At 71.8% G+C, this 26927-nt stretch overlaps 2 protein-coding genes across 3 annotated transcripts; one reads left to right on the top strand and one right to left on the bottom strand.

Annotated features, from left to right (window-relative positions):
* Positions 1 to 5595: 5595 nt before the first annotated feature.
* On the bottom strand, positions 5596 to 8460 carry LOC130858398 (basic proline-rich protein-like). Its single transcript, XM_057744768.1, has 5 exons — positions 8376 to 8460; positions 7910 to 8094; positions 7528 to 7723; positions 6657 to 7053; positions 5596 to 6166 (listed from the first exon to the last, which is right to left on the bottom strand). Exons 1-5 carry the CDS (start codon positions 8458 to 8460, stop codon positions 5596 to 5598), a joined length of 1434 nt encoding a protein of 477 aa, XP_057600751.1.
* A 10194-nt stretch (positions 8461 to 18654) lies between these two features.
* Positions 18655 to 24080, top strand: TBX1 (T-box transcription factor 1). Of its 2 annotated transcripts, none has more exons than XM_057745899.1 (7): positions 18655 to 19103; positions 20811 to 20912; positions 21525 to 21696; positions 22102 to 22257; positions 22865 to 22932; positions 23022 to 23122; positions 23387 to 24080. In XM_057745899.1, the coding sequence occupies exons 1-7, from the start codon at positions 18655 to 18657 to the stop codon at positions 23824 to 23826; spliced, it is 1488 nt and encodes a 495-aa protein (XP_057601882.1). In that variant the 3' UTR covers positions 23827 to 24080. The 2 variants fall into 2 exon arrangements, with proteins under 2 accessions (XP_057601882.1, XP_057601883.1); XM_057745900.1 differs by lacking the exon at positions 18655 to 19103 and adding an exon at positions 19775 to 20092.
* The last annotated feature ends 2847 nt before the right edge of the window (positions 24081 to 26927 follow it).

Raw genomic sequence — 26927 nt, 5'->3', positions numbered from 1 at the left:
CAGGCGCAGAGAACGGGGCGGGCAGGGAGGGGTGAGGCGGGAGGCACCCCACCCTCGCGCCCCCCCGGCTGCCCCTCCGGCCCAAGGACAGGTCTGCACGCCGGCAGTCCGGGCGCAGGCGGGGTTTCCCAGCTGCTGGCCCCCCCACAGCCTCCTCTGACCACCCCCCGAGCCGTGTGTTTTGGGGGGTGGGATGCAGCCTGGGAACAGGCTGGGATGGCGGCCTGGGAACGAAGCCGGGGGCCCCTGGGGACGCTCGAGCGGGGCCAGCTGTTGCTGCCTGGCTCCAGTTCCCGCTCTGCGCCAAGGCCGGTCCCCTGGGCCGAGGCCGGTGGTCTGCCTGGGAGGGAGTGGGCGGGCTGGGGGGCCTGTGCCTTCTCCTAGGCGGCGGTCCCTGGGGCAACAGACGTGGGAGAGAGCCGCCGTCGTGCTGTCGCCGTCACCCAGGAGGGCTCTGCTCTCCCTCAGCAGCGGGTCCCGAGGCCTGAATCACCCGAGCCCCCCCCCCCCCCCCCCCCGGCACCCGGGCCCACCACCTGCCTGGGCCTGTGTTCCACGCCCCTCAGGGCCAACCCCCCAGCGCCCGCCACGCGCCTCCTCGAGGCTGGCCCCAGCCTGAACGCTCCAGTCTGGTCCTTCTGTCCAGGACGCCTGACTACCAGGACCACGGCCAGCCTGAAAATCCTACTTACCCTTCGGGACCCCATGCAAGTGTCCCTGTCCCTGGGAGCCAGCCGAGTGCGGGGTCCAGCACCAGCCTGGTGTGGCCATCTTTTCAAGACGCGTTCCGAGTGGCCCTGTCCCTTCCCCAGGGCTGGACACCAGGGTGTGTACACAGCTCTGTGGCTGTGAGGGAGAGGCTCGTCCCCTGGGCCTTGGTTTCCCGGCTGAACGGTCCTTGGCTGAAAACGTCCACGGGTCCTCCTGGAGAAAGTGTGTCCCTGTAGGGGACGCTGAGGCTGCCAGGACCCATGCCTCCCCCGCCTAAGGGTTCTGAGGAGGTAGAGGGGCTCCAAAGAGGTGGGCACACCTGGGTCCCCCAGCCGGCCGTCCCCCAGACACTCGCTGGCTTTAGCTGAGGCCGGGGGCCGGGCACGGAGGCTGCTGGGGGGCGGGGGGAGTCCTCTTACTCCTGAAACCCTCCCGCCTGCCAGCGGCCCCCAGGGAAGCCCCGTGATGCAGGAACCTGATATTTTAAGACTTAAAGCAAATGTTTCTGGAGCCCGCGCTGTGCTGAGGCTCCCGCCCGGGCCTTGTAGGGGAGGGCCGGCCACAGAGGAGAGGACCCCCTGCCCAGGGACCAACGCTGCCCCTCCCTGAGCCACAATTTCTGGTGACGGGAGAGGCGATGAGGCAGGAGCTCCCTTGCGGGGCCAGAGCCAGGGCCAGCTTCAGGACTGGGGGGGGGGCCTGGCGTCAGCCCCCGCTCTGCTGGCCCCTCTCTCTGGCCTCCAGCACCATGTGAGGCCCGTCGGGAGCCCTGAGCCCTCTAGGCCTGGCCTTCCCTGACCCGGGAGCCAGGGATGCCCCCGGACTGCCCTGCCCTGCCCTGCTGCCCACGTGCTGCTCTGACCCACAGGCAGAAGCTTCCCAGTCCGTGCAGCAGGGGATCTGGGATGGATTGGCGATGTCTGCCTGGGTTGCAGGTATGAGAGGGGAGATCCTAGGCTGGAACGGGCTTGATAAAAAAGCCACCTGCCCGGGTGTTTTAACCTCAACACCAGAAGGAACTCCCCGGCGCCTGGACGACAGAGGGGCCTGAGGCCCAGCAGAGCTGGCCGGGACGAGGCCCAGGCCCTAGGCCCCACCTGGACTCCGTGGGGGCACCTTCCTCGGGAGTCTCCCGGGGCTCTGAGGGCTGGAGCATCACGGGTGAAGGGCCCTGGTGGGTGGGCGGATGGGGCAGGGCAGGGAGGCTTGGGCCCCGCTAGGACAGACAGGGATCAGGGCCCCGTCTCTCAGAGGTGTTTCGGACGCTGGACCAGCCCAGGCCCGACTGGGAATGTGGGGGGTGGGGGCCGATGTTCTGGGGATTCGCCCAGGGTGGGCCATCCTCACGACCCCAGTCGTCTGGGCCCCCAGCCCCCAAGGCACCTGTGCTGCGTCCCCGGACGGGTCCCAGCAGCCGGGCTTGGCCGCACGCCCATCCCCCAGCCAGCGAGCCCGTCAGAGCCGAGAGCCCCCTCGGGGCGCTTCGACCACTTCACACATGGGGAACCCGAGGCCCAGAGAGGGCACAGGCCTTCCAGGGTCACACAGGGAGCCTACAGCCAGCCCCGCGCGGTGGACTTCCTCCCCCCAGCCCCGAGGCCCTCCCGTCTCAGGCTGTAGGAGGGCCGGCGCTCTGTGTGGGCAGGACCGACCCGCGCGAGTCCTGGCGTCCTGGCCCCAGGACCCAGCGCTGCCTGCTCACCCTGGGCCCGGCTCCCCAGCCGCCGTGGTTCTGCGTCTCACTGCCCCTTCCGCCCTGACGCACGCTCACGCACCCTCAAAACCCAGGGGGCCTGAACAGGGAGCCCCAGAGTGGCACACACACCCCCAACTCCACCCCCAGCTGCTAACCCCCTCCCCTGAAGGAGGGATTTCCATGCCTGGTGCCTCCCTGGGAGCCCACCGGCCCCTCGGGTATTCCCAGGCCTGCCCTGCTCCCTCACCTCACTGGACAGGCCACCCTCATCGCCAGGCTGGGACGCCTGCTGTGAGGACAGACACACTGTCAACGTGCCTCGGTTTCCCCAGCTCTGAAACGGAGATGGGGGGGTCAGTGGGTGATGACCCTGGGTGTCCTGAATATTCGGGGGGAGATCAGGGTGGGCTGCCTGGAGGAAAGGCAGCCAGCCGCTCACCAGGCCCCGCTGTCTGCGGGCAGAGCCCTGCAGGAGCCCCGCCGGGCTGTGTGGCCGGGGAGCTGTGCCCACCGCGACGGGAGCCTGCAGAGCAGCCCCCCAGGAAGCCCGGCCGCCCGGAGTCCACGGGCTCACCGTGGCCACGGCCAGCACCCAGGGGGGCCCTGACCGCCCCGTCACCACCTCAGCCCCGTGCTGCCCTCCATCCCTCGAGCCTCAGTCCCCACGTGTATGTGGGAGGGGGGCAGGCGGGCAGGATTCGGGAGAGGACAGGGCGTCCCGGGCATGTAGGGTCAGAGTGGAGACGAGAGGCAGGCGGTGGGGCGTGGGGGGCCAGGAGTCAGGAGGAAGGAGGGAGACCTCCGTCAGTCCCCTCCAGAGGCGCGGGGAAGCAGAGGAGCCAGTTTCATTTATTTTTATTTACTTATTTTTTACAATATTTATTTATTTCGTTGTGTCGGGTCTTAGCTGCTGCTCACAGCCTCCTTCGTTGCGGCACGCGGGCTCCTTCGTTGTGGCACGCGAACTCCTAGTTGCAACATGCATGTGGGATCTAGTTCCCTGACCAGGGATGGAACCCGGGCCCCCTGCATTGGGAGCATGGAGTCTTAACCCCTGCACCACGAGGGACGTCCCAGGAACCCAGCGTTAACTCTAAGGCAGACTGATGCCGTGTGGGTGGGAGGTGCCCCCAGTGGGCACCTCGAGCCACTGCCCCCTGCCCACTGTTCCTGAGAGGACCAAGAACCAAACCCCTGCTTTCCGGAACCTGCTCGCACGCCCGACCCTGTGACCACTGAAGCCCCGTGGAGCCTGGGCCCGGGTCTCCTGTCCGGCCTGCAGACCAGGCCTCCTCCGGATGCCGTGCGGACCCAGGTGGCTCAGGGTGGCGCACCCCCACCTGGCCGCAGGTGAAGGCAGGCACGGACAGGACGGCGGCAGGCGGGGCCCAGGGATGGCCTCGCACCCAGGCCCAATCCCTCCCCTGGGCCACACCCGTCCGGGCCCCCTCCTCCTCCTCCCCCACCCCCGTTCCCAGGCCCCCAGACCTGCTCGGGCTCCCAGGCTCCAAACCAGAAAAACGAGACGAAGAGAAAACAAGCAGGCAGCCCCCAGCACGTCCAGCCTCCAGCGTCCAGCGCGGGCCTGGCCCTGGAGCGGTTCCGCCCTCCTGGGGCCCTGAGGGTCAGGGTGGAGGGGTGGCCTCGGGGGTGCAGGGTGCCGTGCCCCCCGGGGCGGCCCCTCCTGCCTCCCCACCCCTCCTGCCGCCCAGGCAGCCTCCCCGGCTCCGCCCCGCTCATCTCTCCAGGGACGGGCTCTCGAGAGCTGCGACGCCCACTGTCCTGGCTGCAGTGGGATCTCGGGGAGGAAGCTTCTCGTCACCAGGGGCGTGCAAACAGGGCCAGAAGGGAAGTGAAGGCTGGGGGGGACGCCAGTTCCCCGAGGTCCTTTTCAGATGGAGGGTCCCCAGACCCAAGACGCCCTCCCAGACCCCGAGGTTCAGGATTCTGGCCTCTGGCACAGGGACGTGTCCCGTGCCCAGCGCCACGCTGGCCGCGTCACAAACGCCGCTTGTTCCAGGGGGCCCAGGATGACCTCCGTCCCATCGGCCGCCACCCCCTCACCCTGCTCCTGCCCCTCCACGCACCCCCCACCCCGGGGCTCAGGCCAGACCACGGCACCCCGCGGGGGGGCCCGGACAGGCCTCCCGCCCACACCTGCCACTCGCGCCCCAAGGGCCTTGCACGGGACTTTAGTCAAACGGAGGAGAAACTGGGTTTGGATTCCAGCAACTGGGCTGACCCCAGCGGGAAACGTGGAAGGATCCACCTGCGCCGGGCTGCCTGGCGCGGGCCAGTGTGTTGCAGATTCTTGGTCTGACAGCCTCCTCTCCACAGAAGGAGGGGGAGGCAAGCTTGTGATTTCGGGGGACAGTAGAGGGGCGGAGCCACGTCCAAGGGCGGGCTGGTGGGTGTGCGGGACGCAGCCAGCAGGGGGGATGCGGCGCCGGGCTCCGCACACAGGCCAGGGCCGGGCAGCACGGCCGAGAGCTTGCGGGGGTGCCGCGGGCTCTGGGTTTGGGCTCTGACCATGGCCGCGGTCCCTGGCTGAGCCCACCTGCCTCCCTGGGACCCCGACCCCAGCGGTGAGGGGCGGGACCTCAGCTGTCTGGAGCAGCTAGAGGCTGGGACGGGAGGTGAGGCCCAGGGGGCACTCCAACATCACGCTCAGCACAGCCTGGGGGGGGCGGGGCGGAAGGAAACACAGACAGAGCAGGATGGGGGCTGCGGGTGGAGGGCACAGGAGACCCTGGGCCGGGCGGTGCCCTGGGCACCCACTCCTGACCCCACGTGGCCGGACGGGAAGTCTGTCCGCACACGGGGCCGCAGGCCCAGGGCGGAGGCTGTGGAGGCCAGCAGGCGCCCCGGCCAGAGGGTCAGGGCCGAGCGGTGCCGTGGGGTCGGCCACACGCCAGCGCTGGGGGGGCCCCACCGTCCCGGGGACCCGCAGCCCCTCAGACGTGGGGTGCGGGAGCTGGGAGAGGTCAGCCCCGAGCAGCCCAGGCCAGGCACCCAGCGGCCCTGTGAGGACACGCCGCCCGCCCCCGGCCCGGGCCTGGCCCCTGGACCGTCCCGTGACCCACACCTGGCTGCCCGCCCGCCCGGCATCCCCGCCAATCACGCGGCCCTCCCTCCCACCAGCACCTGCTCGGCGCCGACAGAGGTCTCCATCCCCGCCGGGCGCCCGCTCAGGTTATATTTAGGCCGTGGGGGGTGGACACCGGGCTGCCGAGCCCCTCCTGGGGCCCCGTGCAGGGCAGCTGGGCTGGGCCGCCTGCCCGGGCCCAGCCTGGTGGCTCGGGCTGAGCTCTGAGGAGCGGGTGGCTGCCGGCGGGCCCTTGGTCCACAGCCGCGCACAGGCCGGGGCCCCGGGCTCCGCCGTGTTTCCGGCAGGCGCTCCCGGCCGTGGGAGCGTAAGGCTGGCGGCGTCGGAAACGTGGGGAGCCCGGCCCCAGGCGGGGGGAGGGGGCAGGCGCTCCAGGTCGGGGGTGGGGAGGCCCGGCTGGCCTTTCAGCTCCAGAGGCTCTGATGTCTGTGAGGTCATCCCCTCCCGGGACCTCCCGGGGCCCTGCCCGAGGGGACAGGCAGCCCCAGGCCCTTCCTGAGCCCTCTGCCCCCTGCCGCCTGGCAGGATGTTCCCAGGGAGGAAATGGCCCCTCGGAGGCCACCCCATCCCCGCTGGAGCCCAGGGCCACTTCCTGCCCCGTGTGGGCCTCGGTCCTGCCCTGCCTCTGCCAGTCCAGGCCAGACCCAGACGTCCTGCCCCCAGCGGCGTGGAGGGGCAGGGCCTTCCCGGCTGCACCCCGCCCGGCAGGGACGGGCTAGACGTGCCAGACCCGCGGGCCTGCGAGCCTGCACCTGGGACCACGGCGCCCCGCCCCCAGGGCCCTCCGTCAGACACCCAGCTCTGGCATCTCCTGCTGCCCGCACAGCCCCCTCCACGGGGTCTGTGACCTCAGCAGTCCCCAGCCCAGCCCTGGAAGCTGAGAGCTCCTTGAGGCATCTCCCGGCCGGGGCGGAGGTGGGCCCGCCTGGCACCCACAGGGCTGGCCTCGAACCACGGGCTCGCCTGGATCCGGAGGGGCCTGTGGCAGAGGTCACGACCCTGCTGCCTGGACGGCCTCGTCTCCAGGGGAGGCCCGTCCTTGCCCCGGCCCCCCCTCTCCACCCAGGCCCCTCACACCCCATTCGAAGGGGTTTCCTGCCCCTGCCGACCCCGGGTCAGGGCACGTCGCCGGCCACCCCCCACCCTCCGCCCCAGGAAGCACGCGGCTGGGGGTTGTGGGGCTTCAGGGCCGGGTTGGAGGAGTCGCGAGCAGGGCTGGGGGCTCTGGAGGGAAGTGGGCGGCCCCAGCCCAGCCCGCTCTGAGGTGCAGGAAGTGGGGGTCTCAGAAGCTTCCTCTTGGCCAGACGTGCTCCCGGCAGGGCCGGGCAGCCGGGGGGTCGGAGGCCTGGCCCCAGCTGCCCCTTCCTCTCTGGCCGGTCACCAGCTGGGTGGCCTGTGCTGCCGCAGGCCTCGGGCTGGTAGCGAGGTGTCCCTCGGGCACTGCAGGTGGCCGGCCGTCTGTGCTGGAAGGTCTGCGGGCCGCAGGCGGGAGGCACGTCCGCCGTGGCCTCCGTGAGTCCGTCGGCCCGCCCGGCCCCGTCTGGCCGGGGTCTCCGTCAGAGGGTGAGGCGGGAGCGCCCGGCTGGGCCCACGCCCGCCCTGGCCCGTGTTCCCTCCTGCCCGGACTCCCCCGGGCCTCGCCTTGCCCATCTGTACGACGAGGTGACAACCCCCGCCCGGACACAGACAGAGGGGCTCGTGGCGGCTGGAGCCGGGACCACTGGGGCAGAGGACCTCGGGGCTCCCGGAGAAGGGCCTGGACCGTGGCGCCGTCACCCCCCTGAGACCTGGGGCCCACCGCCCAGCACCCCCCCCACCCACGGTGTAACCGCCGCACCCGCCCTGACCAGGCTTCCCGAGCTGGTGCCCGGCCCCACGCCTGCGCCCCATGCACGCGGGGGCTGACGAAGCCTTCAGAGGAGTCCAGCTCAGGCCCCGCGCGTAGCGGGCTGGGGAGGGGGCTCTAGGCCTCTGGGAGACAGGTGGGCCCTCGGAGGGGCCAGGAGGACCCCACCCTCAGATACATGGTCTCGTGCCCGGCCCACCACAGGGGCTGCATCACTGGGGAGACCGAGGCCGGGAGACTCACTGGCCGGGTCTTGGTCTATCCGGGCGTCTGGCCCTGAAGGGTCTCGGGGTGGGATGAGGCCAACACGGCGGCTCACAAGTGTGTGTCTGTGGCCGTGTCCCGGGCCTCGCGGGCCCCCGCCCTGGCCACACATGACGGGCGGTCGTCCGTCAGCAGGGCCAGCCCCTCTGGCCATCCGTCACCAGCCCGGCACGGGAGGAGCGGCCTGTTTGTTTTGCCAGCTCCGTGTGGCTCCCTGGGGCGGGAGCCGGAGGAAATGGCCCTTTCTGCCTGGGCGGGCGGTGGACAGCAGAGGTGCGGAGGCCACCAAGGGCGGGGCCAGGCCGGGCGGCGGCAGGACCCCGGCCAGGCAGGGCCCCTCGTAGGTGCCCGAGGCCTGGCCCCGCCCTGTGCCTCGGTCTCCCTGTGGCACCAGGGCGAGGGACACTGGGGTTTTCTGACGGTTCCCACGGCAGCGGTCTCCAGCCAGGTCATGCACCCCTGCCCCTGCCACTGGGTGGGGTGGGCTCAGGTGTCAGCTGCCACCAGGTGGGGGGTCCCTTTGTCAGAAACGCAAGATGCTTGATGCCGGATGCCCACACTGACTGCCCGGAGCTGCTCTGGGGCCGGGTTCAGGCCGTACACCAGCTGGTGGAGGGGGTGGGCTGCCAGGAGATCTGGAAGGGTCTAGGCACCTATTTGGAGATGTCCAGCTTCTAGATCAGAGCCAGGGACACTGGGGGCCACATGAAAAGAGACAGCACATATAGAATGGAGGAGGTGACATGCCGTACCGAGGGTGGCGTCCAGGCCCAGGGCGGCGTGGTCGGCGGCGTGGTCAGCGGCCGCTGCCTGGCCACGGCGGCCCCCAGTCACCATCGCTTCTCGCCACAACCCCCGAGGCTCCCGCGGCCAAACCGGGACCCGTCGTTCCCTGCTGCAGCCTTGGACCTCTGCCCTTACCTGCCATCTATAACACAGGCCCTCCTCACTGCCTGGCCTGGGCTCCCGCTGGGCCTGTGGACAAGGGAAGCAGGCTTGAAAGGCCACAGCGTCAGGGCCACGCGTCGGGAGCCCGGCTCCCAGGGCAGGCATCTCGCAGAGAACAGGCTCGGGCTGTGTCCAAAGGGCCTCATCCAGGAAGCAAAGGCGGAGGCCCAGACCTGGAGTCAGGAAAATGCCCTCCAGACCCGGCCCGCGGCCTTCCTCCCAGGCAGCCCTGAGCACCCACAGGCTTCTTCGTCCGGGAGCAGCGGTCTCCTTCCGGATGGTTCCTCCCTTGCACCCCTGCTCCCTCTTCCCCGGGCGGCCTGCACACTTCTGTGGGGCATCACCTCCTTCTCCCCTGAAGCGAGGCGCTGGCTGGTCTCAGCAGGTGTTAGGAAAGAATCTGCAAACACTGCCTCCGAGGCGAGCGTGACTAAGAGCGTCCCGTCCCGGGCAAGGCCACGCAAGGAGACTGGGTGCTGAGTTGCAGGTTCTGGGGAGAGGAAGGCTCAGGGCCAGACCCGCCCTCCCCAGCAGCGCAGGCTGACCCGGTCCCCGCCGGGCCGAGGGGCCAGAGGAGGCAGCACAGCCGTGCGCGGGGCCCGGCGGGGGCAGGGGGGGCCGTCCTGAGACGGCGGGGCTGTCGGTGGGGGCAGAGCCAGGGAGGAGGGGACACGTGGCCGGGACCCGGGCAGGCGGGTGTTCCGGAGAGGGGCTGGCCGGGGAAGCCCGGCGTCCCCGCGGCCTGCTGGCTTTGCCGGGGCTGCCTCGGTTTCCCCAGCGGGCGCCCCGAGGCGCCCAGAGGCCCAAGGGCCCGGCCGTTCCCAGCCAGGCCTGAGACAGCCCGGCGCCCGCCTACCCCCGCCCAGCGCAGGGCTGCCGCGGCGCCGGGTTCTGGCAAACACCCTGGCGGGAGGGGCCGGGTTGGCCTTGGGGCACCGGTGAACGCGCACGTCCGTCTGTCTGTCCGCCCAGCGCAGCTGGTGCCGAGCCCCCACTCAGCAGGACGAGGCCCCCGCGGGGCCCGCACCTCCCTCCTGCCCCCGTGGGCGGCACGGGGCCAAGGCCAGTCTCACCCACACCTCTCGGCCTCAGTTTCCCCACCTGGGAGGCCCCTCCCCTCCGCGCCGGCCCCAGGGCTGCCCGCCACCGGCACCACGCTGGGGCCCCGACCGCGTGGTGGGCCCGGGGTTCCGGGGGACCCACGCGGGGGCTTCAGGCCCCGCCCTGCCCGGGAGGACAGCAGGAAAGGCCGGGCCACCCCCGCGTGGACGCAGGCCGGACCCTCAGCCACGCGGGCCGAAGGGCTCGGGTGGGGGGCGGCGGCGCCGGGACCCGCTCCCTGCGCGTCTGGGCCCAGGGCCGGCGGGACTGGCTGGGGGAGGGGCGGGCCCCGGGGCAGGGGCCTCGGGGCTGCCGGCCGCCCCCTCCCCGCAGCTGTCTCCCGCTCCTCAGGCTCCCGCCTCCCCCGCCCGCCCGGGATTCCTATTTCACTGAGGAGATTAAGACCACCTGGCGAGAGCCCCCTCCAGCCCCTCCCCGCGCCCCAGCCCTGCCTCTCAGCCCGCTGGCCCCTTGAGGTGCCCTCCTGCCCCCCCCCCCCATTCCCACGCGGCCCTGCCGCGCGTCTGTGCCCGGGTCTCCCCGCCGCACCGATGCTCGGAGCCCCGGGCCCTCCGGTCCTCACCCACCGGGCTCCCCCAGCCCGGCCTGGTGGCCCCGGTGCCACGCCTGTCCCCGCAGCGATCCCTGTCCGCCTCCCGCCTGCCAGGCCCGCGGTCCTTTCCGCTCCGCACGGGCTGCAGCCTCCGGCCGTCCTCGAGGGCGCTCAGGAGGGAACCCCGCGTGTCGGGACAGCAGCCTCCAGGCCTGGGCCCCGGGGACTCGGCCGTGGGCCCCGTCCAGCCTGCCGCTGCCTCAGACAGACAGGAGGAATCTCAGCTCCTAAAACCGCAACTCTGAGCGCGCCTGTTTGTTTGCTTTTGAGAAATTCCAACCTGGTTCCGCAGAGCCGCGGAGGAGGAAAGGGATTTGTCTGGCCGGGGCGGGGCGGGGCTGGGCTCGAGGACACGGGAAACCGAGGCCGATGCGGACACCTGGGCCGGGCGGGGAAGCCAGGCAGCGCGGGCCCAGCTGGGCCTCCCGGGGGCACGGCCAGGAGCCCCCTCCCTGAACCCCCGCCGGGTCCCGAGGCCCCACAGGAGCACAGAGGCACCAGCTGCCCAGCACAGTCCCGCGGGACCGGCGGGCTGGGGGCGGCCCAGGGAGGCCGGGGCGGCAGCCGTGGTGCCCCCAGCTGAGAAGCCACGTCCAGGAGCGGACGGCAGCTCGCTGAACCCACGCTGCGGGGCCTCCGGCTCTCTCCCCACTTCTCAGACAGAAACACTGAGGCTGGAGGAGGACACAGCACTGCAGGCTTTGACGCCTTGGCCCCGCCTTCTTCCCAGAAGCTCCTCCCTGGTCTCCCCCTGGAGCCTTGCCCATCAGGCCACCCTGCCTTCACACCCACCCTACTGTGACAGTAGCTTCCCTGCCACCTGGACGGTGTTCCCCAGGCTGGACAGTCCACCTCCTCCTTCCTTCAGCCACAGGTCAGCCGGCAGAGGGAGAGAGGGAGGTGGACGTAGAGGCTCTGGACACCAGGCCGGTGGTTCTAGGCAAACGGCGCGACCTAGCAGCGCTGGGGGCTCCACCAGGGAGCGGAGGGGACAGAGAGGGCTCGGCACGGAGCCAAGCCTCCCCTGACACGGACCGACTTGCACCCAGAGCTTCTCCAATGTCACCCTGGGCTGTTGCAGTGAAAATGTGGACAACTTGAGTTTACATTGCCAACTGAATCAAGCGTTTGATGAAAATCCCAAGTCTGCTGTACCCGATTGTTACAACTGCTGTGAGCATCCTGGAAAGGAGACACAGTAAATCCCTCCATCGATGGTGGGGAGCTCGCCCCGGGGAGGCCCCATTAACAAAGGCACTGGGCCCCCAGCTTGGCCCTCACCGTTCCTGCCTCTGGCCCTGCCCCCGTGTCTTCCTCCCCGGAGCTTCCTCGCTCATCTTACCCACCAAGCCCGACTCAGGGGCCTGAGCGTGGAGACTGACCTCCCAGGTGATCGACCCAGAAGGGTCCCCGCTGAGCGACCTGCTACGGGAGTCTCTTCCCACCCCCGACGTCCAGGACATCATCCCGGCCACTAGACCTTCCTCCAGGGTCATCTGAGGGTGGCACTTTCAGGAAATAATTGCACAAGAGCAGCCTGGTCTTCCTTCACCGTGCGGTGCCCAAGGCGCCACGTGGACCTCGTCCACACCAAGGGAGGCTGAGACCCCCAAGTTACCGAGCGGAGGGTCGTCGGCACCGGTGACCTGCTACAGGGGCCGCCGCAGGGCACCGCAGCAGTGCACGCGTGTCTGCTCCGCACGTGCCTGCAGGTGCACCCTGGGCCTGTTGGTGGGCGCGTGTGTACGTGCGTGAGGTGTGCCGCACGGGTGTGGGTGCACACGCGCCTGCCCTCGCTCACAGGTGCGTGTACCCAGTCAGGGCCGGCTGCCGCCAGAGGAACTGGGGGAGCGTGACTGCAGGTGTCCAGCGTCTGGGCTCTCGCCCTCAGCCAGCATATCCGGGGGCTTCGGGGGCCTGTCCCCTTCCCTGGAGGGTGTGGCCCCCTGCCCTGACCACAGAGGGCAAGCTGTGGACAGGCTAAGTCTAGGCCACCTGGGTCTCTGAGCCCCACCTCTGCCTGACAGCGCCTGGGGTGGAGGGGCCCGCGTGGCCAGTAGATGGACAGACAGATGGACAGCCGGCTCCCCACGTGGCTGGTCCTCCTGCCAAGTAGGACGCTAAGTCAACAGGCCCAGACACCGGAGAGGGGTCTGGGGCCCGGCTGTGCACTGGCCGACTGTTTGTTTGTTCTGGAGCTGTGGGGGCTTCCAGCCTGCGGGGGGCCCGGGGGCCCTGCGGGGGGCCCGGGTGCGATCACCCAGGCCTGGCCAACCGCCCCACCCGGTCCGGCCATCCCCTCACGGTCTCCCCGCCTCCGTCCACCTGGGCACTGGGTCCAGAGACAGCACGCCCAGCGAGGGGCTCGGGGCAGGCGGGAGACTGCGCCCAGCTACGCAGGGCCGTGCAGACGCTGGCCCACCCCTCCTGGCTCTCAGGGGCTGGTGTCCCGGGGGCGCGTGCCCCTGCGCTGCCTTCTCCATCCACCCCCGAGGTGTCACGCCCGCCCCGTGTCTGCATCCGCCCCCTCGGTTGCCCTTTGTTCATTCTGCGGTCAGTGGCCCCCCGGGGTCCAGGCCCTGGGATCCGGAGGCAGGTGGCACTGGGGACAAGGAGGAGTCCCAGGTGATGCCACGGAACGGGTGAGGGGGCCAGCCCCTTTCCTGGGCGTGGCTCAGCTCACCCCCACCCAGTGTCATCTCCAAGCCACCAAAGAGCACACGCCAGGCTGTTTCTGGTCCCCGGCCTTTGCGGAGAACTCCATGGCTTCTGCCGGGCGCCTCCTCAGAGCACTCAGTCCCCCTCGCGTAAACCCATCGTGCACCTGGGGCTCAGGGCCTGGCACGGGGTCCCCCACCAGAGTTTGGGGTAAGAGCCCACTACCAAGGAGAAGGCTTGGCTGGGCTCACGGGGACTTGTGCTTCAGCTGGGGGCACCCAAGGGACGGGCCTGGGAGCAGCTGGGGCCAGCAGAGCCACTGCTCGTCCAGCTGCAGGAGCCCCCAGGCCGGGGAGACGGAGTCGCCTCTTCCAACCGGCAGGCGGCCTCACAAGAGACCGGCCCGCACTGGGGCTGGTGAGCCGGGAGCGCACGAGCCACCCGCCTGCACCGCACCCGCTCCTCCCGGCCGCACGCACCACGCACGGAGCCGGCGGTCCTCTCCCGCTCGCTCCGTGGCCGGGGGCCAGGCGAGGGAGACCACCCCACGGCGGCCCCACTCACCTGCCTCTGGGGCTCGGGGTCGCTGCACGGCCACGCGGGCCACCCGGACAGCCGCATGGGTCGGCGTGGCGGCCCAGCACTTGTGCTGGATGGAGCCGGATGAGACGTACCCGGGGGGCCCCCCGTCCTGCGGGGGGAGGGGCGCCCGCGACGGGCGGGTGGGGAGCGGAGAGGAGGGATGGAGCTGCGAAGGCAGGACAGCGGACGGAGCCACCCCGCGAGCCCGCCTCTCCCGGCTCCAGCGAACGTTGCCCCCTCACACCCGCCACCGAGGCTCGGCCCCCGGAGGCCCAGTCCCCCAGGCCGGGCGCCGGCCACCACGGGTGCGGGGCCTTCCCACAAGCCCGCCGAGGCTGTCCAGGCAGCCGCTGGAGGCCGTCCTGACGAATCCCCCCTGGAATGAGTGAGCCGGGTCAAGGGGAGCGCGGCCCCTCTCTTTCTGCACCCTGGCGGAGGCAGCCGGCGCTGCCCTGCTCGGCGCTCTGGTGCCTGGGGGACGTGTGCCCCCGTGCTCCGCGCACTCACGCCCTGCAGCCGCCCCGCGCGCGCTCGGATCCACCCGCCGGTGCCCCAGCCGGTGGGAGACCCGGGAGCCGTCGACCCCCAGCCCGGTGGGCTTGGCGCCCGCCAGAGACACGCAAAAGCACGCAGGTCCTTCCAGGCGATGGGAACGGAGAGGCCCAGGGTGAATTCCGCGTGCTGCGCGCGGCGCTGTGGACGTGCTTCCAAGTTATGGTGGCGGGAGAGTGAGGAGCGGGGTCTGGTCCCGCCGGCTTCCCGGAGGGAGCCACGTGTGCTGTGGGAGGTGGGGCTGGGTGCCCCGCGCCGTCAGACCCTCCCGGGGCCGCCTCCCGCTGGCTGGGGAGAAAACACCCGAAACAGGGCTCACTTCAGGCAACACGCGGAAGATGCTGGGGCGGGGGGGGGTGAGGGAGCCACTGAGTGCAAGGCTGGGCGCACGCATCCCTGGGCCCATGTGGGACCCTGCCCAGGGCCAGGGCGCGAAGCAAAGGCGGCGGCCCGTCCGCGCCCAGGAGGGGCGGCCGCCTCAGCGGCATCCCGCCCCTGCCCTCAGCTGGACTTCGGGTCCCCGCCCTGGACCTCGCGGCGACTGGTCAAAGCCACGCCTCGGTGTTCTGGCCTGTAACGTGGTCTCACCCCAGCTCCCACCGCGCTGGCGAGCGCTGCAGCGACGCGCAGGTCTTGTCTTCAGCCCGCATCCCAGGCGGAGGGGCGCGCCGCGCCCTGAGGAGGCAGCGCCCGAGCAACGCTCGGCCCCCGGCGGTGCCCAGCCCTCCCGGCCCACGCGGGCCCGTGCCCAGCCAGGCCTCCTACCTCGCGCTCCCAGACGTGCGGCCGGCAGGGGGAGCGGGGCGGAAGGGAGCTGCGGCCGGTCCAGGTGAGGGAGGAAGACTTCTGCAGGCGGCGGCGCGCGTGGACGCGGGTGGCAGGTCGCAGGGCTGCCAGGCGCGCGCTCCCTCTGGGGGGCACCGGGGGGTGGGGTGGCGACGGGCCGCGAGAAGACCGGCAGAGGTGCCCCTGCAGGGGCGGAGCAGGGCATCCCCGGAGGGCGTTGGGGCCCCTTTGGCCCCCTGTGTGGGGTTCCGGCAGGGTCCGGGCGTTGACAGCGGGGGTTCAGGGCCTGCAATCCCTCGGGTGACTAGTGGCAGCCGGGGAAGCAGGTTGCCTGTCCCAGGCGCCGCGGCCTGGGGGGCGCCCCGACCTCTTCCAGCGCGCTCTCCACCAGAACCGGCCCACACCGCAGGGTCCTTTCTGCTCCGGAGCTTTTCCCCACCTAGCCTGGCCTCCCGGATCCCAGCTCAGGCATGAAGGGGTTAATGAGGGGCTGGGAGGACCTCCTCGCCTGTCCACCACCTCAGACGCTGAGGCCCAGGGACCTCAGGACAGCACCCCGGAGGCTGGCCCTGTGACTCCTCCAGAAGCCCCAGCGTTTTTCACTTTCACTTCTCCTTTCTCATCGTCCTTTCCCTGGGACTCGACACCTGCCTGTTGCCTTTGGGTGTTTGCCCAGGTATAGAAGGAAGGCTGCCTGGGTGCTCAGGACACAACCACTGGCAACCCCCCCCCCCCCCCCCCCGTGCCGAGACAGCACGCATCCGGACGGCACACCACCACACGCGCCCACCTGCAGGCGGGATGCAGACCACCAGCAACAGGCATCCCTGGTGACCACCCTGCATGCCTCTCTGGGTGCAGACCGCCAGCACGGGCTCGCCTCCGGCAGTACCACCACCACCTGCCGCCACCAACTGCCCTGCAGGCGGGGCCCTCCCTCCACAGGAGCAGCTGCACCTGGGGTCCTGGACACGCGGGGCCGGCCCTGCTCAGGGAGGAGGAACGGGTGCCTCAAGCCTGGCTGCTCCCCGCATCACACCACTCCCTGACCTGCTCCCAGGCCCCGCAGATACCGTCCCTGTCGCAGCCCCACACGGCCACTCACGGTGGGGGCACAGCCTGGCAGCAGCTCCCCTTTCCCGGCACGGCCCACAGAGCCGCCGCCGCTGCAGCCCTGTGGGGCAGGGCTCGCTGTACACGAGGTCACACGCGCCCACCCCGGTCACACAGTGGGGCCCACGTGCTCACCGACTCGACTCCAGCCTTGTATCCATCCTGGACCTCAGGCCCAGGAGCCCGGCACTTCCTGCTGGAACCCACTCCCAGGTCCCCCTCTGGGCCTTCCCGCCTCACAGCCGGCTCCCCCTCCAGCCTGCAGTCGAGGCCCTGGGATTGTAAACACCCCAGAGAGGCTGCTGCCTCCCACCCCCATCCAGGGTGCACAGGCAAAGCAACAGAGGCTTTGGAGATGGAGGCCTGACGGGCAGAGCCTCAGCGCAGGGCCGAGAGGACCCTGGGAGCAGGAGGCCTGCGTTCTGTTCTACCCTGCACTGTGAGGCCGTGGCTGCCACGGACTGGGCAGCGGAGGCCCCAGAGGCAGTAGGTGCGGGGAGCCGCAGGCCTGGTCAGGCCTTAGCCGCCTCCGGGAGGCCTGGGCCTGGAGGCCCAACTGGGCAGCAGGGCCTTCCCAGGCGGTCAGGCTGGCTGCGGGGCGGGTGGCGAGCGGGGGGCAGCGCACGACCCGGCCTGGCGGCCTGGATTCCTCCTCCGACGTGTCCTCGGCTCCCTCGGCCCGTCCAGGCCCCGCCCCCGGCCCTCCCTGCGCCTGGCCGGTGCGTGGGGAGGTCGGAGGAGCGGGCACTGCCCACCCTCCGGATGTATAAGCGTCCTGGCCAGAGGCGGGCGGTGCGCGCGGTGCGCGTGACGCTCGGGCTCCCAGGCTGCTCGGCCTGGGCGGCGTCCCTCTGCCCGGGGTCCCCAGCACGACGGTGATCCGACCACAGAGGGCTGGGGGCCGCCTGCTGGCCTGGGTCCTGTCCCCGAACACCGCGAAAAGGACGACGCCGTGGCCCTGGGGCTGTCCGCCTGTGGCCGGTGCTGGAGCCCTCACTGGCCTCTCCTCGCCCAGGTGCAGGGTCAGCCCCGGGGAGGAGAAGGCGGGGGGAGCCAAGGGCAGGGGCTGGGGCTGGGCGCTCCCTGCGTCGCGGCCTCCCCTCGGGGGCCATGGACGCTGAGGGCTTCGCTGTGCAGAGGGAACCCAGGCCTCCGGGAGCACTGGGATGTCCAAGGGGTGCCCGTCACGGAGGCTCCTGGGAGCAGAGGCGAGGGGCCCAGAGCTTGAAAAGCAGGAGGGCCCACACCTCTCGGGCTCTCCGCCCGCCGGGGCCCCTCGGCCGCTGCCGGCTCAGAGTGGGGGGCCGTGACGCCGCAATCCCCCGGGCCCAGGGCTGGTGGCTGTGAGCGGCACCGTGGGCCCCCGCCCCCGGGGCTCGCGGGCTGGGCCGGCCTCGCTGGGGCCGGGTGCACGCAGTCGGAGGCGGCGCCGGCCAGGCCGCCGGGCGCCTATGGCCGCACGGAGCCCGCTGTCTCCCCGGGCCAGCGCGTTCAGCATTGCCTCTCTGGTTGCAGCAGAGGCCGCAGGGCGCACCGCTAGCCTGGGCCCCAGGGTCTCTGACCGGGTGAAGCGTCACAGGCTGCTGGGATCCCCGGCCGGGATGCACTTCAGCACCGTCACCAGGGACATGGAAGGTGAGCCTTCTGCTGCGTCTGCAGGGACCCGCCCGCCAGACCCCCTGCCCCTGACGCCCTCGGGCCCTAGAAAAGAGGGTCGGCAGGACCCGGGGGAAGGGCGGGTGGAGAGAGCTCTGGCGGGTGAGCTCCAGGCCTCCCGCTGGGACTCTGCAGTGCAGAGGAAGAGGGCGTCCTGCCCAAATCCTGTGGGCCCTCCAGCCTGGAGACCCTCCAGCCTGGGGACCCCGCTGCAGAGACCCGTACACAGAGAGACACGGGAGCAGAAAAGGGTGAGGGGAGGCCGGGAGCACAGGAGAGAAGGAGCAGAGGCAGGCGGTGGAAGGGGCCGTGAGCTCCACGCGGGGAGGACAGCAGAGGAGCATGAGGTCGTCAGGGACGAGGCGGGGGTGGCGAGCCGGGGGAAAAGCAACTGAGGAAAGGAGAGGAGACAGAAACCGCAAAGGAGAAAGACGAGAAGGAAACAACGAGGGCACGCACGAAAGAGAGGAAAGCGGAGGACAATTTAAGACAGTCGAGTCATAAGAAAAAACACAACCAGAACAAGTTAGAGTTCAGCTTTTATTCTCTTTGAAAAGAAGAGGTCAAAGCCATGAGTACCAGGGACACGCACACAGAAAGGAGGGGGACAGGCAGGCCGCAGAGAGAGACAGGGCGCAGAGGGAGCGGCAGGGAAAGAGGCAGAGGCAGACACGAAGGGAGCAGGGCAGGGGCGCGCGCGCGAGCGGGAGACGGGGGAAGGAGCAGAGAGGATGCGGCGGGCGGACGCGGGCGCGGGAGACAAAGGTAAGGCGCGGGCAGGCTGCGCCGGGCCCGGGGCGGGCGCGCGGGCGGCCCGCGGGAGCCGGTCCGGGCGGTCGGGGGCCGGGCGGGGCGCGGCGGGGCGGGGGGCGGCGGCGGCGGCCCCGGCGGGGCGGGGGCGGGGCGGGCGCGGGGCGGGGCGCGGCGGGGCCCGGGGCGCGGCGGGGCGCGCGGCCGCCACTCGGCCCGGGGCGCGGGGCAGCGCTCACCTCGGCGGCGCGGCGCGGCGCGGCCCGCGGGCCATGATCTCCGCCGTGTCCAGCCCGTGGCTCACGCAGCTCTCGCACTTCTGCGACGTTGCAGCCTTCGCGGCCGGCAGCCTGAGCGGCCTGGGGGCGGCGGGGGGCTTCGCGGGCGCCGCCTCGCCGGGCGCCGACCCGTACGGCCCGCGCGAGCCCCCGCCGCCGCCGCCGCCGCCGCCGCCGCCGCGCTACGAGCCCTGCGCCGCCGCCGCCGCCGCCCCCGGCGCCCCGGGCCCGCCGCACGCCTACCCGTTCGCGCCGGTCGCCGGGGCCGCCGGCAGCGCCGCCGCCGAGCCCGAGGGCCCCGGGGCCCCCCGCGCGGCCGCCGCCAAGGCGCCGGTGAAGAAGAACGCGAAGGTGGCCGGCGTGAGCGTGCAGCTGGAGATGAAGGCGCTGTGGGACGAGTTCAACCAGCTGGGCACCGAGATGATCGTCACCAAGGCCGGCAGGTCAGGGCGCCCCTCCCGGCGAGCGGGGCGGGGGCGCGGCCGCTTCCTCGGCTCCCGGGGCCCGGCTCCGGCTCCGGCCACGGCCGCCTGGCGCGCGCGCGCGGAGGGCCCGGCGGGACCGGCGGAGGCGCGGCCCCCGGCCGGCGGATCCCGCCGGATCCCAGCTTCTCGGCGGGAGCCCCCGTCCTTGGGTCCCCGGTTCCGTGCACCCGGGCCACGGCTACCCGGGGGCGCAGCCCGGCCGCGGGGCAGCGGGCCGGAGCGCCGCAGGAGCGAGTTAGGACCCTTCGGAAGTCCGCGGCGGTGGGGCAGCCGGCTGCCCGCTCTTCGCAGGCCTGCACCTCGGGAGCCGGCGGGGCCTGGCTCCGCTGCCGGCGCGCCGTCCTCAATGGGCTCGTGTTTGTTTTAAGGGCCCAGGGAGAAGGGAAACTAGTTTTGCGATGCAGCCGATTTGACCGGCAGACAAAGGCGGGTGCCGGTCTGTGTCTAATGTACACAAGAGACACCAGCTCTGCGTCCGCACGGCTACGGGGAGCTCAGGGCCTGCTTGCGGAGTCTGCTCGCGGTTTCTCTTTCCCTGCCGCCGCGTCCTCCGTGGGGAGCCTGGGGCCCGTGTCCAGCTGCAGGTCGGGGGTCTTCTCCAGGCTCTCCTCGTGGCCCCGGGCACTCAGCCTCCTGCCTGGGACCGTGCCCCAGCCTCCCGCCCAGGCCAGCCCAGCGAGGGCCTCGGCAGGGCCCGGCTCGCCCCAGAAGCCAGCATTCTGAAGCCCCCCTCGGCCTGCAGAGGCGGGGGCAGGGGTGGCAGGCCTGTCCGGGAGGGCTGGCATGTGTTTTCTGCCCACTGCCCGCCTGCAAGGGGAAGCCGCAGGACAGGCAGGTGGCCTCACGCTGTCCCGCAGGGCCCAGCGGCCCGCGCTGCACTCGGGGCAGGGCCGGCCCACGGCCGGCGGCCCGGGCAGAAGCCGCAGAGTGTCCTCTCCGGAGCCCGGGTCAGTCACCGAGTCGGCGCCCAGGGGAGGGGAGAGGTAGGGGACCCCAAGGACACGAGCCACGTCAGCCCCGCGTCGCCGCATCTTGGGAGCTTGCGTGGTGTGTCCCCGAGGAAGGTGGGGAGGTCCCAGCGCTGGGTGGGAGGCAAGGCCTCAGAGTCGGGAGTGCGGACTCCAAGGCTCGGCCTCGCTGGAGGAGTGGGGGGCAGGCGCAGACCCCGCCGGGAGGGCGACCGGGACTCCCCGGAACCACACGGCCTGCCTGGCTTTCACTTTGTTGCAGCCGGGAGCTTGGGGCGGTCGCTTAGACAGAGCAGGGGAGGCCGGCCGCGGGCCGAGGATCCCAGGGGCTGCTGCCGGCAGGGGCTGGCGTGGCTGGGGTGAGACGGCTGCATCTCCGTGGCGGGGCTGGGGCCACAGGGCTGCGTCCGCACGGGCAGAGGTGGCGGGAGAGGCCCCGGGCCGAGGTGAGGGCGCGGGGGCACGGAGGCGCGGCGGCGGCCCTGGGCTCGCCGTCTCCGTGTTTGTAGGAAGCGGGCAGGGCGCTGGCGTCCCTCGTCCTCGGCTGGGCGGGGGCCCGGTGGGGTCCGTCAGGCAGCCGAGCGAGGGGAGGTGCGCGGCGGGGCCGTGGCCGGAGGGGAGGCCGCGGCCCGGGCTGGCGGGGGCGGGCGGCCCTGCCCTGCCCGACCTGAGGTGACCGAGGTCCCGCCGCCCTCAGGCGCATGTTCCCCACCTTCCAAGTGAAGCTCTTCGGCATGGACCCCGTGGCCGACTACATGCTGCTCATGGACTTCGTGCCCGTGGACGACAAGCGCTACCGGTGAGCGCCAGGCCGGGCCTGCAGGGCGGGCGGCCCGGGGCAGGAGTTTCCGGTGCCCCCTGCCCACTCCCACACGCCCCAACCCAGCCGCTCTGGGGAGCGGCCCTCAGGGGGTCACACCGGCCGGCCGGCCCCTCAGGCACAGCCGCTGCCTCTTGCGCGTCCCCCGCTCCCTCGAGGTGAGCGCAGGCACCCCGTCCCTTCCCCCACCCCCGGGACGCCGGGCCCCGGAGCCGGCAGGAAAGGTGGGGTGGCCTGGAGAGATTATGCAGGGCGGGCCTGGCCGCCCGGACAATTCACAGCAATTAATAAAGAGCCCCAGGTCTGCCCCGCGCCAAATCCGGGCCCCGCCGTGCCGGCGACACAGGAGGCCGGGCGGGGAGGCGCAGAGCGACCCGCGTGCCGCGAAATGTAGCGCCAGCGCCGGCCTCCTCCCTCTGGTGGCTTCCTGCCTCCTGCCGCCTGTGTGTCGGGCCGGGGAGCACCCTCTTTCCTCACCTTCCCCCCGGGAAGGCTCCCCGTTCACCCTCGGGAACCTCATCGGCGGCACCTCCGGGGTCCCCGGGAAGGCCCTCACCCCCGCGTGCTGTGGCCCCTGCCCCGGCGTCCCAGGTACGCCTTCCACAGCTCGTCCTGGCTGGTGGCTGGGAAGGCGGACCCCGCCACGCCGGGCCGCGTGCACTACCACCCGGACTCGCCGGCCAAGGGAGCTCAGTGGATGAAGCAGATTGTGTCCTTCGACAAGCTCAAGCTGACCAACAACCTGCTGGACGACAACGGCCACGTGAGCGACCCCCCAGCTGCCACCCTGTCCCCCGCAGGCCCTCGGGAGCCCCTGCTGACCAGAGCCAGAGGCAGAGCTTGGGCAGCCCGGGTGTGGATGAGGGACCGGCCGAGGAGAGCCAGCTCCGGTCGGGGCGCGGGGCCTGGTGCGCCTGGGCTCGGGAGAAGGGGTCACACCGCTTTCCCCGCCCCACTCCCGGCCTCGCGCCGGAGGCTTTCTGAGCCGAGAGGATGGGGCCTTGGGGGTGGGGGTGGGGCAGCAGCCTTGGGCACGCAGGCGGTGGTGCCCCGCGGCCCGGCCTCCTCTCGGGAGCTCAGGCTTCTGCCGCGCGGCCTGGACGTTCGCTCGCTGCCCGCCTGGGCGCTGACCGACTCCCCAGCTCGGACCCCGCCGCCTGTGTTGCAGATCATCCTGAACTCCATGCACAGATACCAGCCGCGCTTCCACGTGGTGTACGTGGACCCGCGCAAAGACAGCGAGAAGTACGCCGAGGAGAACTTCAAGACGTTCGTGTTCGAGGAGACACGCTTCACCGCGGTCACTGCCTACCAGAACCACCGGGTGAGGCCTGGGGCGGCCCCCTCGGCGCTCCTGGGACGGGGTGCGATTTTCGGGGGCGGCCTGGGGGACAGAAGGTTCTGTTGCTGGAAACCCCACCAGGATGGCGCCCTGCCCGCGGGGCCTCCGGCAGCCCCCTCCCCTCTGCTGCAAGGCCCGATCAGCCTCCTATCAGGTTGACCTCTCAAGCGGCAACTGTCCCTGTGGCCTGAAAGTTTGTTTTCCAAACCATTCCGGAAACTCCCCGTCAGGGGCCTGATGCGGTTTACCCAGATGCCTAGGGCGCCCCTCCACTCCGGACCCTGGCGGGCGGAGGGTGGAGGTGACGAGATTCCCACCCCCGGCGGGGGCGCAGGGGCTCCATCCTAATCCCCAGGGGCAGGAAAGGCGGGCTCCTCAGCGAGGAAGGGGGCTCCCCAGCACCCCCGCCGCAGGAGAGGGGCACAGCCCCCGCTGGGGAGGGAGCCGCTGTGGGCCGGTCCCTTCTGGTCGGCCGAGCGTAGAGGGGCCCTTCCCGCGTGGGGGGCCTCTCCTAACGCTCCCCTCCCCTCCGCCGAGGTCCGGCGGCCCCAAGCGCAGGGGCTGGAGCTCAGTGCCCGCTTCCCCGCAGATCACGCAGCTCAAGATCGCCAGTAACCCTTTTGCCAAAGGCTTCCGAGACTGCGACCCCGAGGACTGGTGAGACCCCCTCCGCCCCCCGGGCGACGGCGAGCGCGCGCGCGGCTGCCCGGGCGCCCGCTGACTCGCCGCCCGCCGCCCGCCCGCAGGCCCCGGAACCATCGGCCCGGCGCGCTGCCGCTCATGAGCGCCTTTGCGCGCTCGCGGAACCCCGTGGCCCCCGCCGCGCAGCCCAGCGGCGCGGAGAAAGGTAGGGACGGGGTGGCGGGATCGCGCGGGCGGCCGCGCCCGGCCTCGCCCCCGCCGCCGGGGCGCTCGCGGCCCTCGGCGCCGCTGGCACAACGGCCGCGGCGGCGGGCAAGCGCGCACTCGCCCGCGCGGCCCGACGGCGGCGCCCGCCGTCCCCGCGCAGGGCCCGGGGCCGGGCAGGGGCGCGCGGCGGGGCGGGGCGGCGGCGGCGGCGCCCTCGCGGGACCCCCCCCCACCCGCGGCTCAGCCCCCGGCCCTCCCGCAGAGGCGGCCGAGGCGCGGCGAGCCTTCGAGCGCGACGCGGGCGGCCCGGCCGTGCTCGCGGACCCGGCGCACCCGCCGCCGCTGCTGGCGCGGGTGCTGAGCCCCGCGCTGCCCGGCGCCCCCGGAGGCCGGCCCAGCCCCCCGCACCCCGAGCTGCGCCTGGAGGCGCCCGGCGCGTCGGAGCCGCTGCACCATCACCCCTACAAGTACCCGGCCGCCGCCTACGACCCCTACCTCGGGGCCAAGAGCCGGCCGGCGCCCTACCCGCTGCCCGGCCTGCGCGGCCACGGCTTCCACGCGCACCCGCACCCGCACCACCACCCCGCCGTGAGCCCCGCCGCCGCGGCCGCCGCCGCCGCCGCCGCCGCCGCCGCCGCCGCGGGCATGTACTCGTCGGCCGGGGCCGCGCCGCCCGGCTCCTACGACTACTGCTCCAGATAGTGCGGGCGCCCGCCCGGCCCGGGACCCCCCGCCAGCCGCAGGGCTGGCCCAGGACCCGCTCCCCGGCCCGGTCCGCGCCGCCCGCGCCGGAAGGAAGCGCTATTTATTGTTCTCGGCGAGACCGCGACATCCCCCCGGCCGGGCCGGCAGCCGCCGCGTAGACGACCCGAGAGCGCGCCCGCGGGCGCTGTAGATACGTGTAGATATTTGTAGATAACTGTGCACAGCGAGCCGCCGCCGTCTCCATAAACGGTTTCGCCTCTTTTGGAAGCTGCCTGAGTGTCCATTTCTTTGCGTCCAGGGACATCGCGCCGGGTGTCTCGGGGAGAGCGAGCCCTGGCCGGTTCGGGGGGGGCCCCCCCGCAGGCCGCAGGGCGGGTCCTGGGCCCGGAGGGGGTCCCCGCGGAGCGCTGCGAGCCCCTCCTCCCGGCCGCTCCCGGCCCGGCGCGCGCGCCCCGCCCCCACGGCCACCCTGTGGCCCCAGGTGTGCATCCGGCCTCGTTACTTGCATTCCTCGCGTGGCGGCTGTCCGTCTTCTAGGACTTGGGCCCGCACCCCTGGCCTGGGTTCAGGCGGCTGCCTGTCCTGTGTGTGTGGGGGGGTGTGGGTGTGTTTCCAGGGAAGCGGGGACAGCAGGTTGGGGGCTGGGAAGGGGAGATGCCCTCGCTCTGATCGGGAAAGGCAAAAACAGGCAGTTCTGCTCCTGTAGCGTTTCCCTGGCTGGCGCTGGCCCAGGCCTGCGTTTTCCCCTGTTTATTGACTTTATTTGCTGTGTGTGTCCCCACGGAGTGACCTGGACGGGGCCACAGGGACAGTGGTCATGAGTCATCTCGAAACCTGCCTGTGAAGTGTTTTTCCCAGGCCAGGTGGTGAGGGGCCTCTCCCCGTTAGCTCAACACCGGGGATGGGGCCAGAGGGACCCTCTGATCCCTCCCTTCCTGAGTCCAGACAGGAAGCGCTGACAGCCTGTCAACGTCAAGGCCGCAGACTTGGACGCTAGACGGATGGGACGTGCGAGTGGCTGAGGTTCTGTCCCCTTTCCCTGCCTGACCCAGTGCGTTCGTGGCAATCGCTGCCACGGGGCACCACCTCACCACCTCACCGAGGGCATGGCCAGGCATTTCCTGATGTCTGCCCTGGGCTGGGCTCTTTCTTCCCGGATGCGTTCGCCCTGGAGGCGGGAAGTGACCTGGAGCTCAGCAGTGGGATGGCAGGAAGCATTCCTTTGAGGCAGGCCTAGGAAGGGAGGTGGTGACCAAGGCCCCCGAGGGGTGAGCTCTGGAGCCGGGGCCCCCCGGAGCCTCAGGGGGCCCCTGGGCCAGGGCGTGAGGACGTGCGGCGTCTGCCTGAGTGGCCAGCAGGCTCCGTGGGCAGAGCTTCAGGAACGCACCCCTAGAGGCAGCCCTGGACGCCACCCCTGACGGACACCGTCCCCTCCCCGCTGCACGTCTCCCTCTGGGTGAGCCAGCAGTGCCACTGGGCTCCCTGCTTGGGGCCGCAAGTGCACCTAGCACCCCTTGTCCTGGGAGGCCTGCCGGAGTGACGGGCAGTGGTTTGCCCTGCTGAGCCGGTCTCCCCTGCGGGCGCTGGGTGCCCCTTCCGGGCCACGGCGGTTCTCAGGCCTCACTCTCCCCCTGCACACTTTCGCCATCCAGCCTGGGGGAGAACCACAGGTGGAGAAACCTCCGTCCGGTTTTGTTCAAAGCTAACGAGAGGAGATGCTTTCCCTGAACCAATGCTGGTGCCTGGCGTTTGCAGGTAAGAGGCTGCAGAGGAGCTCGGCCTCTCCCGAGATCACCGCCCCCTGGAGATGGAGAGCTCGCGCTGCACGCGGACCAGCGGGACGGAATCAAGGTCACCGTCCGGCTTCCTGCTGGCTGCCTGTGGGCTTGACCCTGCAGACGCTTGTCTGCCCTGGGGAGTGGCCTCCAGAGCTGTGTCCTCTCCCCGCGGCCCCCGCAGCTGAGCCGGCCTGGCTGAGACCTGGTCACACGCGGGTCACGAGCCGGGGGCCCGGCCGGCCACGCTGCGCTGGTCCGGGTTCTCTATCCCAGCCCAGCGTTCAGGCTCCGGTGAGGGGTGCTTGTGTGTTCTCAGGTGGCTGCTGTGCCGCCCGTCACCCCCTCAGACCGCCGTCACCCTTCCTTTCATCCTGGGGGGTCAGGGGGAGGGCTGGCTCAGGCCTCCCGGCCTCTGCCGCGGGCTCCGCGTTTCAGAAGGGCACTCGGGCCTCTCTCGGTCCCTCATCCCCACCACGTGAGAGGGGATGTCGGGAGCAGGTTGAGGAGGGTGGGCCCCTCGGGCCCCACATCAGGGGTCTTGGGAACCCGAGGACCCTGGCGGGTGGGGGGCAGACATCCGGTAGTGGGCGGCTTTCTCAGCCCCGCAGCCTGTGTCTGGGACGTCAAGGGCCCAGCTCCCGGGGAGGCTCGGAACCACCTGCCCTCCCTGGGCCCTGGGCGCAAATGGCTGGTGGTTCTGGAGGCTCGCCCGGCGCCAGGCGCCCTGCAAGCCCGGCGGTTGCATCCCTTCACCCGCGTCCCCAGAGCCCCCGCCTTGGAGCCCTGTGACCCCACAGAACTGCCCCCACTGGTGTGAGGATGCTCGGACGGACCGCCTGCACCGCGCAGCACGGCCGGCCGCGGGATGCGGGCGGTTGCCCGGTGGTCCTCGGGCCCACGTCGAGGCCGGGACGGACCCCGGCGGCTGTGGGGCTGCAGCCCCTGCCCTGGGGCTGGGGAGGCGGGAGGCGCAGAGAGTGAGCGTGTGGGCCACAGATGACGGGGCTGGGGGCGGGCGGCTGTGTGAAGCTCCGCTCTCTAGGTGCTGCTGCAGATCAAAGCCATGTGCAGGCGGCCAGTGGCGGGGGGGGGGGGGGGCCGGGACCCCAGGGGATGCGTCCCGAGGAGGCGGGCCTGCGGCCCCCATGGAGCTGGGTGCGGGGGGGCCCTGGCCCCACAGGCCGGGGCCTTTGTTTTCTGGCTGTGACGGGGGCCCCTCCTCCTCCGTGTGGGCCCAGGGACACCCTCCAGTTCCACGGGCCCCGGGGCAGACCCTCCACACAGGCCTGTCCCCACGTGCCGCCCCCAGCCCTTGACGCG

The sequence above is a fragment of the Hippopotamus amphibius genome, chromosome 8 (genome assembly GCF_030028045.1).
Source record: "Hippopotamus amphibius kiboko isolate mHipAmp2 chromosome 8, mHipAmp2.hap2, whole genome shotgun sequence".
Taxonomy (NCBI): domain Eukaryota; kingdom Metazoa; phylum Chordata; class Mammalia; order Artiodactyla; family Hippopotamidae; genus Hippopotamus; species Hippopotamus amphibius.
Note: the sequence above shows the minus strand (reverse complement) of the source record. Positions and strands in the feature narration are given on the sequence as shown.